This window comes from Tenrec ecaudatus, chromosome 11, assembly GCF_050624435.1.
Source record: "Tenrec ecaudatus isolate mTenEca1 chromosome 11, mTenEca1.hap1, whole genome shotgun sequence".
Classification (NCBI taxonomy): domain Eukaryota; kingdom Metazoa; phylum Chordata; class Mammalia; order Afrosoricida; family Tenrecidae; genus Tenrec; species Tenrec ecaudatus.
The window spans coordinates 70,855,870-70,874,543 of NC_134540.1; the positions used below are offsets into that span (position 1 = coordinate 70,855,870).

General features: G+C 54.3%; 1 protein-coding gene across 2 annotated transcripts in view; it reads left to right on the forward strand.

Moving 5' to 3' along the window:
• The first annotated feature begins 4,808 nt into the window (after positions 1–4,808).
• CNNM4 (cyclin and CBS domain divalent metal cation transport mediator 4) overlaps positions 4,809–18,674 on the forward strand; it is a 36,460-nt gene continuing 22,594 nt past the window's right edge. For both annotated transcript variants that reach the window (XM_075563185.1, XM_075563186.1), the window contains exon 1: positions 4,809–6,222. In XM_075563185.1, coding sequence (XP_075419300.1) covers positions 4,821–6,222 — 1,402 coding nt within the window. In that variant the 5' untranslated portion in view covers positions 4,809–4,820. The remainder of the gene's footprint in view (positions 6,223–18,674) is intronic.

Here is an 18,674-nt window from a genome sequence, read left to right on the forward strand (position 1 = left end):
ACAACAACTTAAAGGAGTCCTGGTGAGACAGTGGTTAAAAGTTTGGCTACTAACTGAAAGGTGGGTGGTTCAAACCTACAGACCGGTCTCTGGGGAAAGATGTAGCAGTCTGTTTCCGTAAAGATGCACAGCCTTCGAAACCTTATCTGGCAGTTCTACTCGTCATGAAAAGGTGGATCAGGGTCAAATTTACTTGATACCAGTAGGCTTGGGTTTTGGTTCCCGCAATAAGGATCCCTGGTGGCATAGTGGTTCTTCATTGTGCTGCTAATGACAAGGTGCACAGCTCAAAACCAGTAGCCACCCCACAGGGGAAAGAGGAGGCTTTCGACTCCCATAGAGTCTCCAAAACTCACAGGAGCAGTTCCAACCTGTCTGATAGTTAACAATGATTTGATGGCAGTGAGTTTGAGCTTGGGTTTGATAAGGAAACCAGGCGGTGAACTCGTTAAGCTCCCAGTTATGCTTTGCTGCTGATGGAAGGGCTCAATCCCACCCAGGGGCTCCTCGGGAGAAAGAACTGGCAATCAGTTTCCAGAATGAAGACAACCACCTAGAAAATCCTATGGGGTAGCTCTACTCTCCAGGCAGGGTTAAAAGAGCAGGAACTGACTATACATCACCTCCCTATACTTCCCCAACCATGCTGCAACAAACCTATTTCACCTCTGCAGAGGGAGAAAGGTTTGAGGCTCTAATTGGGGGAAAACGTTTGGATTCCAGTCTGGGCCACCAAAGCCTTTTCAGGATGGAGGGCTTCAAAAAGCTGGTAGAAAGGTTCAATGCATGAAAGTCAATACAGATAACCCTTCAGAAACAGCAACGGGAGGAATGATTCCCTGAGAGTACAGAAAGAGGCGCTGATAGCAATGGTGACTAGAGTAACCCCACTCGAGGGGAACGAATAACAGAATTCCAGGTGAATGGATACATTGGATGGTGTAAGATGTGGCAAAATAATACTTCAATAATGAGGGCTCTTGGGAGTGGGGTGGGGTGGGGAGGGAGGGGATAAAAGGGAGCCGATATCAAAGAGTTCAAGAAGAAAGAAAATGTTTTGAAACGGATGTTGGTAGCAATTATAATATTGTGGGGGAAAATTGTGCTTGATCTAACTGAATTATGGATTGTTATATTTGTAAGAGCTCCCAATAAAATGATTAATTTTTTAAAGGTGGTAGAAAAATGGAAGCAAAAAAGAATGGAATGTTCAGACCAACTCTTTGAAGCCCTACCTCCCACGCCCATCCTCCACCCCCCACCTCCACTCCCACTTTTATCTTTTACAGAGTGTGTCCTGTGACCTCAGTTAGGTCCCAAAGAGGAATTTCATTCCTTTACTTCACTGAATCTGCTCTCGATGCCTAACCCTGGGTGTGCATACAATCATGGATAAACTCAAAACTCACTGCCACCAAGTTGATTCTGACTTACCGCCACCCTGTTCCGGAGACAAGAACTCAAAACTCCACGCCATGGAATCTATTCCAAGTATTCCAGCATGACTCTACTGGACAGAGGAGGACAGCCCCTGGGGGTTTCCGAGACAGTGACCCTTGACGGAGGCAGGAAGCCTCCTCTTTCTCGCCCACCACAGAGTGGTCTTGTTAAAGGAATGGTGGCAGAGACGGGCTGTTCATGCCAGAACCCATGAGTCAGAGAAGGGGTAATGAGCAGCCAAGCTCACGTCTCCAGCCTCCCTCCTCTCACCCTTGTGGCATCAATTTTAAGCCAATTATCACAAAGGCTGCTTCTTTTGCCTTGCTAGCTTCTGTCACGGCACACAGGCATGTGGACAGAGCTTCTGAGTGCACACAGTCCGGAAAGGGCAAAATAAAAATAGCCAAGTGGTCAATAGGAGAATCAGAAAATCTCTGAGTGTAGCTGGGAAGCTCATCAGACCTCCAGCCAGCTGGAAAGAGATGAGAAGAGGGGGGCGGACGACTCCTTGAGCCCTGGAATTGGCAGGGGTGGGGTGGGGGAACAATACCGAACTCTGGGCCGTGGGGACCTCCTATGCAGCCGAGGGTTCTGCTTCCTGGTTGGGTCTTGTCCTGGCAAGTGCCCTCCCTAGGGCTCTGCTCTCTGTAAAGCTGGCTAGCTAGACACTCACTGGGGCGCAGGGAGGCACCTGCCAGGCCTCTCAGCTGCCTGACCTCCTCTCCACACCATGTCAGATGGGTTGTTTCCTGTGTAGACTCTTCCTGACTGGTATTCATTGTTGCTTTTATAGACAGACAGAATATGGAGAGAAAGTCAACTGCAGTGTTTGTGCTAGCAAACAATTTACTTCAAGATTCAGGGGTCAGACCAGTGCCTGCTGCTCTCCTCAAGACACCTCTTCAGGGACTAGAAGGATGTTTGTCTGTCTCCTTCGGCCAACGGGGTGGGCAGCTATGCACTTCCCTACACACCCCGAGGGTTTGGCAGCTCAGTTCATAGTTGTGGACTGACACCAAGGAAGGACTGACTATCCCGGAAGCAGTCACATGGGGTTTAGGCCTGGCACTGTGCTTCTCTGCTCACTTCCATAGGCAGCTGTCCCAGCTGGCCAGTCGCCACCCATGATTCAGGGTGAGGGACCCTGGTCCTGACAGGCAAGGGACCAGGACTGCTACAGGTCAAGAGAACATTCACAAAGATCCGCCCTCACAAGCTAGTGTTGGCATGCTCACTTCCATTTTATGGATGAAGAAACTGAGGCCGAGAGAGAGGCTCCAATCTACCAAACGGAAGTCGTAAGAGAATCAGGAAATCGCTAAGAGGAGCTGAGCCCCGGGTCTGGCTCCGTTGCAATGCAGAACTCTGGGGACAGGAGGCAACAGCTAGTCCGAGGTTCTGCTTTCTGGGTTCCTTTTGTCATGGCCAGGACCTGCTCTTCAAATGACAATCTGGGAGCATTGTGACCTGCGCCCAAGAGAAGGTTCCTCAGCTGTAAAATAGATATCCGGATAGCTACCTCTCACACATATTTTGTGCACGCTGAAATCCCTGTGTGTGCAAATTAATTGGTCAGCATGCCCAGATGCTAACTGCAAAGTTGGAAATTCAAGTCCACCAGATGCCCCAGGCGAAAGGCCTGGCGATATATTTTTTAAATGCCAATCATGGAAAATCTATGGAGCAGTTGTCCCTGGCACACAGGAAGTTGCTCTGTCTCTGAATGGACTTGATGGTCACTTTGCTACCCTCCTGTCCCTGAGTTGATTTTGGTTTTTTTTTAAAATCATTTTATTGGGGGCTCTTACAACTCTTATCAAAATCTGTCCATCCATCCATTGTCAAGCACATTTGTTGCCATCATCACTCTCAAAATGATAATACTTTATAAATTACCAAGGGTTTATGAGGGAGTGGGGAGTAGGGAGGGAGGGGGAAAATGAGGAGCTGATGCCAGGGGCTCAGGTGGAGAGCGAATGTTTTGAGAATGAGGGCAATGAATGTATAAATGTGCTTTACACAATTGATGTATGTATGGATTGTGATGAGTTGTACGAGCCCCTAATAAAACGATTTTTTAAAAAAGAAACAAAAATAATTACAAGGAAGAAGAAAATGTTTAGAATTGGCTGTGTTGACAATTGCACAGCTAACTCTTCTTGATACAACTGAATTATTGAATTGTATGACATGTGGATAAAATACAAATAAAACTTTAAAAAAAGTATCAAGGGTTTGTGAAGGAAGGGGAAAAATGAGGACCCGAGTCGATTTTGGCTCACACTGACTCTACAGGGCAGAGTAGACCTGCCCCTGTGGGTTTCTGAAACTGTAAATCCCCATCTTTCTCCCTCAGAGCAGGGAGTGGTTTTGAACTGCTGACCCTGAGGTTAGCAGCCTGACACGGAACCACTACTCCGCCGGATCTTCCCTGTTGGTGCATTGTGGATGTATAGACTTGCTCTTTGGCCTCGCGTCAGTTTTTAAACTGTATGCTGCAATAGGCAGGAGCTTTCTCTTCTTCGTTGCTGTATTGCAAGCGCCTGAAGCAGCAGAAACCCTGCCCAGCTTCGCAGCAGCTGACAGCACCCACCGACAGCGTGGTGGATGTGTCTGAGGTCCACGGGGACCCCCCCGGGACCCCCCCAAACTGAACACGAGCCTGCCCTGGGAAGGTGCATTCCCTGTCCAGCTCCTGTGACACACGCCAGGCAGCCACAGGGAAAGCCTCGGCCCGCGGTCCGACTCTACCCCTGGTCTTGGGCCAAGGTCAGCCGAAATCCACCCAGCGGGGAGGAGGCCCGGAAAAGTGCCCACGAGGAGGGCAGCCGCGCCGCGGGTTCCACGGCCTCCTGCGGACGAAGCCCGCGCCCCTCCGTCGGTAAACCTCGAAAAGAACTTTTCTCCAGTGTCCGGCAGCGAGGGCCGCGGCTCCAGACTCCCAGCGAAGGGGAAGGGACCGCTGCCTGAGGACGGGGAGTGGACGCGGTGGGCGGACCGGGCGCACTGCGACTGGAGCGGGGCTCGCGCGCGAGGACGGGGCCGGGGGCACGGCGCCGAGCGGCCCGGGCTCAAAACGGGGCGGGCACCGGTCCACCTTAAGCGCCGGGACTCCCTTAAGGTCCGGCGCCGGCGGCGCGCGCTTCGGGGCGGAGTCTCCCATGCAAATGAGAGGCGTGGGCCGGCGGGGCGGGGCGGGGCCGGCGGGGCGGGGCCGGCGGGGCGCTGACCTGACGTCAGGCCCGCGGCCCGGGCAGTTGGCTCGGCGGCGGCAGAGCGGCAGGAGCGGCAGGAGCGGCAGGAGCGGCGGCGGCGGCGGCGGCGGGCAGGGCCGCGCGGTGAGGCGCGGGCAGCGGCGGCGGCGGCGGAGCAGGAGCAACATGGCGCCGATGGGCGGGGGCGGGTCCCCGGGCGGCGGGCCGGCCCGAGGGCGCCTCCTCCTGGTGGCGTCGGGGTTGCTGGTGCTGCTCTGGACGCGGGGGGCCCGGGGCCAGGGCGACCCCCTGCGGGCGACGATCCTGGGCATGCGGCTGGCGAGCTGCAACAAGTCGTGCGGGATCACCCAGGAAGGCATCATCTACGTGTCCGAGGGCAGCGTGGTGAACCTGAGGCTGTACGGCCACAGGCTGGGCTCCATCCCCAGCAACCTGATCTCCTTCACCGAGATGGACGAGTACGAGTCCTCCCAGAACTCCACCAGCTGCCCCGAGCTCACCAAGGACCTGGTTGTCCAGAGGCTGGTCAATGTGAGCCGCGGGAACACGTCCGGGATGCTCGTGGTGCTCACCAAGTTCCTGCGGAGGAGCGAGAGGCACAAGCTGTACGCGCTGTGCACCCGGGCCGGGGTGGACGGGCCCTGGCAGAGGTGGATGGACAAAGACTCGCTGCTCTACTTGAAGGAAGAGGAGGGGAGGTTCCTGCCCTTCTGGCTGCACGTCCTCATCATCGTCGTGCTGCTGGTGCTGTCGGGCATGTTTTCGGGCCTCAACCTGGGGCTCATGGCCCTGGACCCCATGGAGCTGCGCATCGTCCAGAACTGTGGCACCGAGAAGGAGAAGCGCTACGCCCGCAAGATTGAGCCCATCCGCCGCAAGGGCAACTACCTGCTCTGCTCGCTCCTCCTGGGCAACGTGCTGGTCAACACCTCCCTCACCATCCTTTTGGACAACCTCATCGGGTCCGGGGTCATGGCGGTGGCCTCCTCCACCATCGGCATTGTCATCTTTGGGGAGATCGTCCCGCAGGCCCTGTGCTCCCGACATGGGTTGGCTGTGGGTGCCAACACCATCAGTATCACCAAATTATTCATGCTGCTCACCTTCCCCCTCAGTTTCCCCATCAGTAAGATCCTGGACTTTGTGCTGGGCCAGGAGATCGGGACTGTTTACAACCGGGAGAAGCTGATGGAGATGCTGAAGGTGACGGAGCCGTACAACGACCTCGTGAAAGAGGAGCTCAATATGATCCAGGGAGCCCTGGAGTTACGGACCAAAACCGTGGAGGACATCATGACCCAGCTCCAGGACTGCTTCATGATCCGCAGCGACGCCATCCTGGACTTCAACACCATGTCGGAGATCATGGAGAGCGGCTACACCCGCATCCCTGTGTTTGAAGACGAGCATTCCAATATCGTCGATATTCTCTATGTCAAAGACTTGGCCTTCGTGGACCCCGACGACTGTACCCCCCTCAAGACCATCACCCGCTTCTATAACCACCCGGTCCACTTTGTTTTCCACGACACCAAGCTGGACGCCATGCTGGAGGAGTTCAAGCAGGGTAAGGTCTGGCGGGGGATGCGGACGTGCGCGCGTGCATGACATGGCTCTGTCACACCTCTCCGGTACCTTTGCCTGTTGTGTGTCAGCCGAGTTTGGTGTTTTGTTGGTGTGACTCGCATGCCCCTTGTGAGGAGCCTGGTGGTTATGCATATTTGGTTGCTAACCAAAAGGTCAGCAGCCGGAAACCACCAGCCGCTCCCTGGGAGCAAGGCTAGGCTTTCTGTTCCCTGTCAAGAGTTGCATCCTTGGAATCCCGCAGGGACAGCTGTGCCCTGTCCTACAGTTTGTCTTGCTTTTCTGTTCCTTTGCCACCACTGCCTGTGCCCCAGAGGCAATAGTACTCAGTACAGAAAACAACAAAAAATTTAAGCGTCTGCCAGGCATTGTGCTTTGTGCTTCTCATGAATCTGACAGTAAAACATAGACGGTCCCTGGTCCTGGAGAGCCTGTGGTCTAGTTGAAGGGATAGAACAAGTGCTCAGGGAGGTGTTGAAGCAAGATCCCAAAACCAAACCAAACTTACTGCCATTGAGACTGTCATGGGTGGATTTTCAAGACTGCAAGTAATGAGAGTACAAAATCTCATTTTTCTCCAGGGGAGTGACTGGTGGGTTTGAACCACTGATCATGTAGTTAGTAGCTCAGTGCACAGCCCACTCTACTAACCACCAGAGCTCCCTGTTGAAACAGGATAGAGTAAAGCAAATGCTTTCAAGGAGGCTGAGACCTAAGAAATGGAGATTCAAAGCAAGCAACCTGCACTTGGATGGAGATGAAGTCAGGAAGACTGGAAAACTGGGGAAAGCTTCCTATGGGAAGGAGCCTTTGAGGAGGGACTTAGAAGATGGGCGGGGGCCGGGTTTCCTTTGGATAAGTAAGCTGGCCCTTGAATCAGAGGGAGCAGGGAACCCGAGGGGCAGGGACAGGGCGTGCTTGTGGCCCAGCACATGGTTTGGTTGACCTCTAGCTAGGTCCTGGGGTTGGGCTAGTAGGGAAAGAGTCATTTGGGGCTCTAGGTGAGGAGTCCTGTAAGCCGGGATAGTCATTCTGTTTTCTTGGGAGTGCAAGGGAGTGGCCTCCCTGGAACTCCTCGTTCACACAGGCAGGAGAATCGGGCCTTTAGTAGTTGGTGATCTCAGAACAAGAACAAGGGACTCTTGTGACTCTTCTGCAGAAGCAAGTCGATGAAGACTTGGATATTGCCCTGTCTTTCCGGGTGCCAAGCATAAGCTTCCCTCCAGTGGTCTGATGGGATCTGCCCCCCCAGCCCCCCTCCAGCTCTGCATTGTTCCTGCTCACCTGTGTGCTTGGCCAGGTCTCAGGTAGTAGGGGGAGACTCAGAGGGTTTACTCATCAGCCTCAAAGCTCAGAGTGCACCACACACCTTTCTGAGCCGCAACAAGACTTTCCTCCCACCTCCACCTCTCTGAACCCCTCAGACTAGCAGTGGACTAGCGGGCATTCTGAGGGCAAAGGGAGTGAGGGGCACAGAGGGGTGCTATTTATAAAGGACTAGTGCCCGGAGGAAGGGGTTACTCCTCCGAACCTTGTAAGGCCCTCCCTGCCGTCATCTCCACCGCTGCAACCCCCACTGACTGGAACTAACTGCTCAGGTGGGAGTCAGCTGGAAGATCCTGTCCGGATTTTCCAAGTGCCAGCTGAAAAGATTGTGGGGGTGGGAAGTTGTTACCTTTAAAAAAATATTAATTCATAGACGGGATCTCCACCTTAGAGCTGACCTCTCAGAGCACGCTTATAAGACAGGGTAGAAGAACTTCCCCGGTGGGTCTCCAAACCTCTAAATCAGTGGATCTTCACCTTCCTCATGCCACAACCCTTTAATACAATTCCTCATGTTATGGTGACCCCCCCAACCATAAAATTATTTTCATTGCTACTTCATAGCTGTCATTTTGCTACTGTTATGAATCGGACGACCCCTATGAAAGGGTCGTTTGACTCCCAAAGGGGTCGGGAGCCCCAGGTTGAGATTCATCTGTCTACCACAGAGCAGCTGGCGGTTTCAAACTGTTGTCCTTGCCTAACAAAACCACTAAGCTACCAGGGCCCCCTAGAGCTGCCTATCCACATCTCTCCCCCCAGAGAGGTCAGCTTGACTAACATAACCCTAAGGGGGAGCCAGCTGGGCAGCCAGACCTCAGAGAGACTGGAGGGACAGAGACACAGGCCTTGGTCTGGTAGCTGGTAGCTGGTAGCTGGTAGCAGAGCCTGAGTGGGAACCTGTTTCTCCCAGGACAGAGGCAGTATTTTCAGGGAGGCTGTGTGTCCCCTGTCCTGCCAGCCTCGGGGCTCAGAAGGCTTCCTCTAGGCCTGCTGGTCAGGAGCCTGGCTAGGGCTCTCCAGAGAAGCTACCTCGTCTCTGTCTTGGAGAGTACTTGTGGTGACTAGAGGCACCACCACCACCAAGCACGCATCTGGATCTAACCAGAATGCATTGGCCTGTCCGGGTTGTCCAGCCCATGATCCGCTGGGTTGAGCTCTCCCAGGGTGGGACGCTATGCGGACCACGGAGCGTGGCAAGGCTGTCCTTCTGATGAAGAAATGCCCTGTCAAGGTGGAAAAACAGCTCTCAGGCCAGAGCTCCCTTAAGCCAAGCTTCCCAGCTTGATATCTGAATCCACCAGACTCTCTTCAACAAAGGCTGGTGGCTTGAACCTGGAGACTCCATGGAAACACAGCCGCAGCCTACCTAGCCTGCCTGGTGGGCCACGGAGCTGTGAATGGGATGGGATGGTCACTCCCAATGAACGGGCCGATGCCATCACTTCCTGGTGCTGAGCCACGGCAGATTCCCTCCACTCTGGCAGCTCTCAGGCCCATCTGGCGTCCACACTTTTAGCTGGGGCTCTGGCCTCCCCATTGCTGCCCAAAGGTGCTGTGTGAAGTGTGTTCCGGCTCAGAGACCCTGTGTGGAAATGACCCAAACATGATGCCCCGTGCCATCCTCGCAAGCTGGCTAACTTGGAATCTGTCGCTGCCCGTCAATGTCAGTCCACCTCATTGAGGGCCTTCCTCTTTTTCTACCCACCCTCTGCCACCCAAGCAAGGTGGCCTTCTCCTGGGACCGGCCGCTCCTGATGAGGCCCTCAGAGGCACAGCAAACGTTTGGTGTGCCTCTGCAGCTTGTCATGATTCCCGTACAAAACCGGTCTCTGGAAGACTTGTAGCCAAGAGAAAAAAGTTTGCCAGCACACCATAGCCGGGACTGGCAGCAGCATCCGCCCCGAGCAGAATGACCCAGCCTTGGCCAAGTGTCTCTTGGGGCCTCACCCCCCCACGGCGGGTACAGGCCCTGGAACGCTGGTCTGTGGACTCCTGCCCCAGTCCTACCTCACCCCCCCCCCAGTGGGAGGAGCCCCTGGTGACATAGCGGTTGTCAGCATTGGGCTGCATCTCAAGCCAAAAGGTCGGCAGTTCAGACCCACCAGCCGATGAGGCTTAAACACCCAATGGAGCCATTCTACGCCACCCTTTAGGGTTCCTATGAGTGGGTTGGGTTGGGTTTTGAGGGTAGGACCCATGCCCTCCCCCCCCAACGTTTGTTAACAGGTGAATAAATAAGTGACAAGGGAAGGCTCAGCCAAGCCCCCTGGCCTTCCTGCCCTTCCCTGAGTATTGTTCCCACCCCAGGGCCCACTCTGCATGCACCTCCCCAGACCCCAACAGGACTGGCTCCTGCCTGCTTCTGCACCTGCTGAAATAGACTGCATCTCCACACCCTGCCCTGCCTCGTCTGTCTCTGTCTGCCCCATGCTCTTATTTCTCTTCCTCATGGCCAGATCCCTTGTTGTAACATCTTTATAGTATCATGTTACTTACAGTTATCCAGTGAGGTAGGAATTCTGGAAGGCGGGCTCTCCTTTGTGTTGCCTGGTGCGTCTCCAGCCCTAGAATGTTTCTGCGACATCAAAAGCCACTGAATGAACGAGTGAATGACCTCTCCAGGTGGGGAGAGAGCAGTCCTCGTCCTGAGGTTGTTTTTGCATTTTAAGGAGCTGAGGGGGGATAGAAGGAGTCCTGGTGGTCTGCTAACCACAAGGTCAGCAGTTTGAAACCAGTGGTGACTCCTCAGGAGAGAGAGAAGTCTTTCTACCCCCATAGAGTTACAGCTTCTGAAACACACAGGGGTAGGTCCGCTCTGCCTTATACGGTTGCTATTAGTAGGAATTGACTGGAAGGCAGTAAGTTTGATTTGTTGGGAGTTTGGGTCAGAGATAAAAATGGAATGGGTCTTGGGCAGGTAGCAGGGCCTTGTCCTCTCTAGCCCCACCGAGTGGGTGACACGGCGCCCCTGGGGTGTCATGTATATTAGTGTGCCAGGGACTGACATCAAGCTGAGTTTGTGGTGTTGCATGTGGGGTGCACGGCCCTCTTCCCTGTGCCTCAGTTTCTCTGCTACAAGGAAGCTGGCTTTGGCCACCAGGAATTGATGGGTCTTCACTCCTTAGCATGGCCATTGGCTGGGCTCCCACTCGCTCTAGAGACAGGCTCAGGGGTTCAGGGCAGGTGGGGGGGGAGGTGCACGCCCCTGAGCTTAGAACTTCCCAGCTCAAGGCAAGTCAGTTATCTTTATTGTACGCTGGACCAGGCATGGTGGTCACGCACGGGGCTGCTGAAACCACAGCCTTATCAGTTCAAAACCACCAACTGCTCTGGGGGAGAAAACTCTACTCCCAGAAAGAATGAACCCACAGGAGCAGTTCTGCCCTGTCCTTTAAGTCAGAACCAACTCAGTGGCGATGAGACTAGGAACCCGAGTGGCGCCGTCCGGTAAGCGCTGGACTGCTAACGGAAGAGTCGGAGGTTCAAACCCACCAGCTGCTCTGCCAGCTCCTGTTAAGGTGGCAAGCCTCGTATCCTTCAAGTGTGCTACCCGCAGGTCTGTGCGGCTCAGCTATGAGTGGAGAGGGTGGCTTCAGAGACCCATGCAGTGGGGCCAAGGAAGAAAGGCCCGATGGTCTGCTTCCTTCAGAGAACTCTGTGGAGCAGCCCTGCTCTGAGCGCACAGGGTCTCCGTGGCCTGGGATCCCCTCCATGGCTGGGCTGGTGTGGGTTTTTGTTCACCATATGTGCCCGACACGGTGTTAGGTGCAGCAGGGTAGAAAACCAGTGAGGCGCCGTGGCCAGCTTCAGGAGCAAGACCATCTAGTGGTGCCACCAAGCTGTCGGGCCCCAGAGAGACGTCTTGCATTTGAACTTTGGTCCTTTGACTTCAACCGCACCTTCCACTATTTGCAGTGCTGGGTGTTGTGGGTGGGTTTGGCCGCAGCTCGAAATCTAGTCTAGGCCTGGCCTTGTTTGAATTTTCCCTCACCCAGACCAAAGTAAGGAAAGCAAAGCAGTGGAATGAGCACTTCTCTATTCAGACCAGAATCCCGAATCCCGAGTTTCTGCTATGTTCTCCCCCTCAGTGGCATTCCTACCCCTCCCTTGCCTTTAGCTCATCTTTAACCAGCTTATCTTTCCCCACCCACCTTATAACCATCTAGCCAGCTCCGGAGCTGAACCATGAGGTGACCTTGGCTCTTGTTACTTTTCTTATACATAGAAGGCTCTCCCTTCCCCCCCCCCCATTGATCTTGAGTGGGTTCTGGCTCCTGGTGACACCATACACCAGGGGTCCTCAAACTATGGCCCTCAGGCCACATGCGGCCCACCGAGGACATTTATGCGGCCCGCCGGGTGTTTTTGCCTGTTTTGTTTTTTTACTTCAAAATAAGATCTGTGCAGTGTGTACAGGAATTTGTTCATAGTTTGTTTTTTTTTTAAACTATAGTCGGGCCTCTCTAACGGTCTGCGGGACAGTGAACTGGCCCCCTCTTTAAAAAGTTTGAGTACCCCTGCCATACGCCATAGAGTTTTCAGTGGCAGAGTTTTGTTTTTCCGCAAGGAGATCACTAGGCCTTGAACTTGAACCCCCGCCCTTTCCCTGGGCAGCTGGGCACGTTAGCAGCCCCACTGCAGGGCTCCTATGGATGTGAGGAGGCTTCCGTAAGCAAGGAGCCCCACAAAGTTCATGGAAAAGGCCCTGGATCTTTGCATCCCGCTTTCCCACAAACTTGTGGACGCTCCCTCACAGGGTCGCTGTGAGTCAGAACACGTTTGGCCTTCCCTGAGGTTCACGTTCGTGGGTGCAAACTGGGAATCCAAAAAGGGCTAGACACGCTCCCATGAAAACCCACCGTGTATTTCCAGCGATTCCACAAAGCCCATTTCCCACCGACTCAATTTCACTTTGATCGAGTCAGGAGAAAGCGCCGCGCCCGTCTCGGCTCCCGTCACCTGACACACCGTAAGTGTCTCTCTCCCGTCTTGCTTGTTCATTCATTTGTGCAACAAACATTTGATTTACTGACGGCTCTGTGTGAGACACTGCGCTCCTTGTTGGAACTCAGAAGTGAATAAAACAGCTTTATTCCCAGAACCCGCCGCCTGCCAGGGAGACAGACATGTAAACACAGCTTAGCTGGGCAGCTCCCAGATAGGGGCCAGAGGGGTCAGGGGGGGCCGGCCCGCCAGCTGCTGCTGCATTCAGAGTCACTGGAGTCAGCGATTATCCCGCGGGCGTGGGAGTCCCGGCCAGAGGGTGCTTGTGGCCATCTGAGGTTTGGAGCTTGAGATTTGGGTTGGCGGTGACATCACCCCACTGAAATGGGGAGACAAGGAAGCCGCGGCAGGTTGGCGAGGCGGTGGGGAGAGAGGGGAGAGGTGGTGATGAGCTTATGCTTTCTGTGGACACCAGGGTTTTGCACACCTTTATACGCCCTCAGACTCAGGTTCGAACTCAGTGGCTCTAGAGCAGGGGTTCTCCTCTTTCCTCATGCCGCGACCCTTTCATACAGGTCCTCATGTTGTGGTGACCCCCCAACCATAACATGATTTTCGTTGCTACTTCGTCACTGTCATTTTGCTACTGTTATGAATCACAATGTAAATATCTCCTATGCAGGATGTATTTTCAGGGCTGGAAATTGAGCATCATTAAAGCATCGTGATTCATCACAAAAGCAGTATGTAATTCTGTAATGTGAGATATTTCTGTCTGATGACAAATGAATGGGATTTTGTCTTGGAGCGTGGTGCAGCAGGGTAGCAGTCTTCCCACTGGGTACTCGTGTCTGCATGTGGGCGGGCCCGCCTGGAGATGATCAGAGGAGCGGAAATATGTGTTTTCCGATGGTCTTAGGTGACCCCTGTGAAGGGGTCGTGACCCACAGATTGAGAACCGCTGCTCTAGCATGTGACCTGAGAGCCTGAACCTCTGTGTGGTGCTGCCAGTCCTGGGACACCCTGAAGAGGACAGTGCACCTGGGCAAGTGGGCAGGTGACACTGTCCTGGACCGGGGAGGGGTGGGGGGCACGAGGGAGGCCAAGTGAAAAACCAGAGGGACCCAGTTGCCACTGACTTGATTATAACTTACGGCGACAGGTGTGCGTGTGCGGGTGTGTCAGCCTAGACCGTGCTGGGGTTGGTGGGTTGGCTTCTCTGGCTGGGCTTTTGCTTTTGTTTTTATGCAGCAGGTCTTTCTTCCAGGACGCCTCAAGGTAGATTCCAACATCCAATCTTTTGGTGAACCGTGGAACCCTTAATCATTTTTGCTACTCGGCGACTCTGGAGTAAGGAGAAAGGTGTGGGCATGTGCTGAGAGAGAGAGAGAGAGAGAGAGAAAAGAGGGTCAAGGACAGTGCTGGGCAGGCCAGCATGTACATGCCTGGCAGCAGTCCCCCTGTGTGGGAGACCAAGAGGGAGCCAAGGCGCATAGAGCTAGGGGTGGGGTGGGAGGGGGGATGTCAGATAGGGTGAAGCCACGTCACCGACTGGCCATACAGTGCTTCACAAGAGCAGCCTGGGAGAGTAGGGAGGGAAAGCAGCCGGACACCTGGTCTCCCGTCAGTGCTACTTGGAAACAGTCCCGAGTTGGTGACTTGATCTTGAGACCCAGAGGCAGGTGTATCTGAGAGTGGCGGGAGCGGCCTGCTTGTTTCCAGTACTCTGGGCACAGGGCACCGGGCCCAGCAGCGGCAGCTGGCAGCCTCGTCACCCCCTAGTGCAGGACTTGTCAGTGCAGGGCAAGGCCACGGCAGAGCTGGCCAGCGAGCAGTGCCCCCCATTGGCAGAGGAGCAGCCAGGGCTGACTGCAGAGGTCACACATCTTTGACCGTGAACAGTTGTGTTCCTGACGTTCTCACTTGTGTGCTGGGCGATAGCTGCCTTGTTCCTGACCCCTAATGAGAGCACTCTCGATTGTACACGTATTTATTTTTCCAAAAGCGTATCTTTCTCATTAGAAGGCCAGCTCCTTGTTCTCCTGGACGCTTCAGGTCAGGTTCCAGAAGATTGAACCAGTAATTAACCTTGAAAATGGGCACGTGTGCCCACCCCCATCCACCCACCCCCGGGGCCGTCCAACAGGAGAAATGGCTGAGGACAGGGACCCTGGGGAAGGGGGGCTTGTTTTGTTGGTAGGAGTCTCAGAAGGCACTGCAGAGGAAGGGACAGCTCTCCAAGGTGAAGATGTGACATCTTAGTGGTTTAGTGCTGCTGTCACAGAAATCAATGAAGGGGTGGCTTTAAGAGCAGAGTTCATTTCATGCGTTCCTGAGGCTAGGCGTCCAAACTCAGGACACCGGCTCTAGGGGAGGCTTTCTGTTGCTGGGGGGAAATTTCTACCACAGCCCCTACACTCTGCTGTTCCCCGGAGATCTCCGTGTGACCTCTAACATCCCCCGTTTCTGCTTGCCGCTCTCTGAGTCTAAGCTGCTCTTTCCGCCTGTCTCTGTCATGTGGGTTCAGATACCCCATCTGTACCAGTGTTTCCCAAAGTGGGCACTACCGCCCCCTGGGGGAGGCACTGGAACGACCCAGTGGGGGCTGCAGAAGCAGGTACCGACACTTTATCCTGGATGATGGCCTGTAGCACAAATGCTGTTTTCTCCTTCTCTTTTGGTTGGTTTGTTGTCGTTTTTGATATTTTCTGCTTTCTTTTTTTATTAATAAATCATTTTATTGGGGACTCATAACAATCCATACATCAATTGTATCAAACACATTTGTGCCTATGTTATTATGAAGCACAAACGGTTTTCAATGCTGGTTGTGTGTGTGTGTGTGTGTTGAATTTCTTTTCCTGAAAAGGGGGCAGTAGGACAAATAAAGTTGTTGACCTACGCGATGGTCTCACGGACGTAGCACAGAAGATCCTGTCACCCAGTGGGTGGCCTCCGTGAACAGAGAGGTTAGGGGGACACACATGTCAACCCTTAGCACATGGCGATTCCTACTTTTGGCCCTCTTTGTTCCGGGACAACCTGGGGGAGAACCGTGGGAGGAGACCTGAGCTGGCTACTCCCCAGCAGCAGCCTTGGGTGACTCCACGTGCCCACTGCCTCCCGGTCCTTTGGGGACGGGGCTCCCTGGTGGTAGAGTCTGAGTGCCCCTTCTCTCCAACTGTTCCTCACGTTGGCGCTTTCATGCAGCTGGGCCCCGGTCAGCGGAAGAGCAAGGCCATCTTGGAAGGGCAAGGAGGCTGTGAGCCCGGGCAGTGAGCACACACTCGCCACCAAGTGCTTGCTCATGAAAGGCCGCTCAGCCAGCGAGTGTAGAGGGGGAGGGGTGGGCCAGGCCTGCCACTCTGGCCTAGTGTCTGATGTTAGCAGAGGTGCTTGCCCAAGGATTGTCCCTCTCTCAGCGCTTGCTTGTGCTCAGGGCTTTGGGGGAGACTCTCAGCAGTGTCGAAGAGGTGGAGCATGGCTCTGTCACCTCACGCCACCATCTCATCCTCCCCCTCTGCTCTACTTCTCTGAGCCCTGCGCGGTGGGCGGGCATCCCTTCCCCCAGGCATGCCTTCCTTGCAGCACCCCTGCCCTCTGCCAGGGACAGCACACTTGCCCCACCCGGGGGTATGGAGGGAGACCTGGGTCCCTGGTTTATTTTGTAGGCTCGAGTCTGGACTCCTTGGTTCAATTCCTGCTCCATTTATTACGTGATCATCTTTTTTACGGGTGTTTCGTTTTCTTTCCTAACCAGGCATGAGCTGCGTGCGTCTCATAGGAAACGCCCCAGCACCTAAGCCGAGTGAAACGCCGCGAGAGCTGGCGGCCAAGACAACAGCCCCTCTTCATGTTGTGATGTGCTTTTCTTAGGACAACTTGCTACCAAATCTTGATTTTTGTTTGTTTTTTAAAAAAACAAAAACAAAAAAAACCCAAACCTGTGATCATAAGCAGCAAGCCGAAATCCATCCTCACGTGCGAGTGCTGTTCCCTCCATTGACTGCCTGTCTGCATCTCCTGTGAAAATCACTGTCCACAGGCAGCGCTGTGCCCTGCCCTGTAGGGCAGGTTGGATGATTTTCCTCTGGTTAAGAAAGGAAGTGCTTTTCTCCTGCTCTCTCTCTCTCTCTCTCTCTCTCTCTCTCTCTCTCTCTCTCTTCTCTCTCTGTCTCTCTCACTCTCTTGTATTTTGTATTTTTGTCCCGGGGACGCTTGGAAGAGCGCGAGGCTTGCCACTGGGGGGAGAGAGGGCTGCTGCCTCTGCCTTGGCAGGCAGGCGAGCCCAGAGGGCCGGGCCGGGCCCTGCTGGCCTGCTTTGCTGGGGGTTCCACCTGGTGTGTCAGGAGCGTTCCCCAGAGGCTGCAGTCAGAGTCACTTCCACGCTGCAGGGCCAATTTACCATGACCTGAGCAGGGTTCTCGAAAGACTGGTTTCCCTGCCTTTCGGAACACCTGATCTCTGGCCAGTAGGCAGCCAGGAGCCCCTGCCAAAAGGAGGATCCTGCTCCTACTCCCCGCCACCGTTCCCAGCCAGGCTCGCTCACCACCTCTGGCAGCAGCAATCTCTCTCTCTCTCTCTCTCTCTCTCTCTCTCTCGCTCTCGCTCTCGCTCTCGCTCTCTTTGTGTACAATGTCTCACACCTCCAGGTAGCTCCACATACTCTTTCTCTCTCACCTTCCCAGGCAGATAAAATACGCACACACCACCCCCTCTCTCTCCTCCTCTCTCAGGCACCTTGACATGCACATACTTTCTTACACACACACACACACACACACACACACACCCCTCTCTCTCGCTCTTACACACACACACACACACACACACACATACCTCTCTCTCTCCCTCCCTCCCTTTCTCCTTCCCTCTCTCAGGCACCTTGACACACACATACTTTCTCACCTTCCCAGGCAGACAGACGGCCACAAAAACACATACACAATCACTTGGAATCCCACGTCTTTAATTTAAAATCCCACCTTTCATCAAACTCGCCTAAGCATTCAAAGTAACTTTACAAAGAGGAGGTGCTCGTGCAGTCTATCTCACGGATGCCTCAAAATAATGACCGACTCGGACTGGGGCTCTTCGCCCGCGGTCGGCAGTGATCTGGTCAGGCAGGTTAATAACAGTATCTGCCGCCGAGGCTGCGGCGGCGAGGACTAAGTGCGGGAGAGCATGTGAGGCGCTGAGCTCAGTGCCCGGCATCGTGTAATTAGACAGCGAATGTTAGCTATTTAAAAAGTCACTGTTGTTCTCCCAAAGGTGCCCCAAGTTGGCACAGACACCACCTCAGCCCCGGTGGTTCGCCTGTGCTGTCGGGTGTGGTGCTTTACTTGGCTCAAAATATCCACTGTGTAATTGATGCTCATTCCCGGGCCATGGTACCTGGACCCTGGTTGGTATGCACGCGCTTGTTTTAAGGAAAAACAACACGTTTTAAGGAAAAACATGTATGAGAAACTTAAAACCAGGGAAATTTTCCTCCTTGACATCCTCTCCCCCCTTCAAACTGGGCCAAGTCAAGCACGCCGAGCTGGCAGTGAGCACATTCACACTGCAGGAGCCCACCTCAAGGACCGCAGCAGCTTTGAGGAGCCCACATTAGACTGCTGCAAGGTCAGCAGTTCAAACCCACCAGCTATTCCTCGGGAGGAAGATGAGGCTATCTGTTAGACTGACCTCCTGGGAAACTGTACATGAGGTCGCACCAAGTCGGAATTCGGAATTCTTGAGGCGGTGGGTTTTTATGGGGGGAGAGAGAGGCAGAGGAAGGGACACTGCGACTTTTTTTTTTTTAACCCATCACCTTCGCTTCAAGAAACGCCTGCCCCTGAGCCCCTCCCAGGTGCCCCAGTTAGAGAGGGAAGAGGCTCTAATAGACAGCGGGCCTAATGAAGACGAGAAGCTGAAGGAACTAAGATCTCCTGAAAGGCCAGGCTCCCCAGAAACGCCCCGGACTTAGAGCAAGGCGTGCATCTCTTTTAGAGATGCTCGAGGCGAGAAGGGGGAAGAATGGGCGGGATATGAGCAGAGGACGGCTTCCGGCCTGCTCCAAGGAGAAGGGCCCCTACCACTGAGAGGACAGAAAGCAGAGAGCACCAAGAACCCCCGCCCCCAAGTGCCGTCGATGGGGGCACTGCGGCTCTGAGAGAC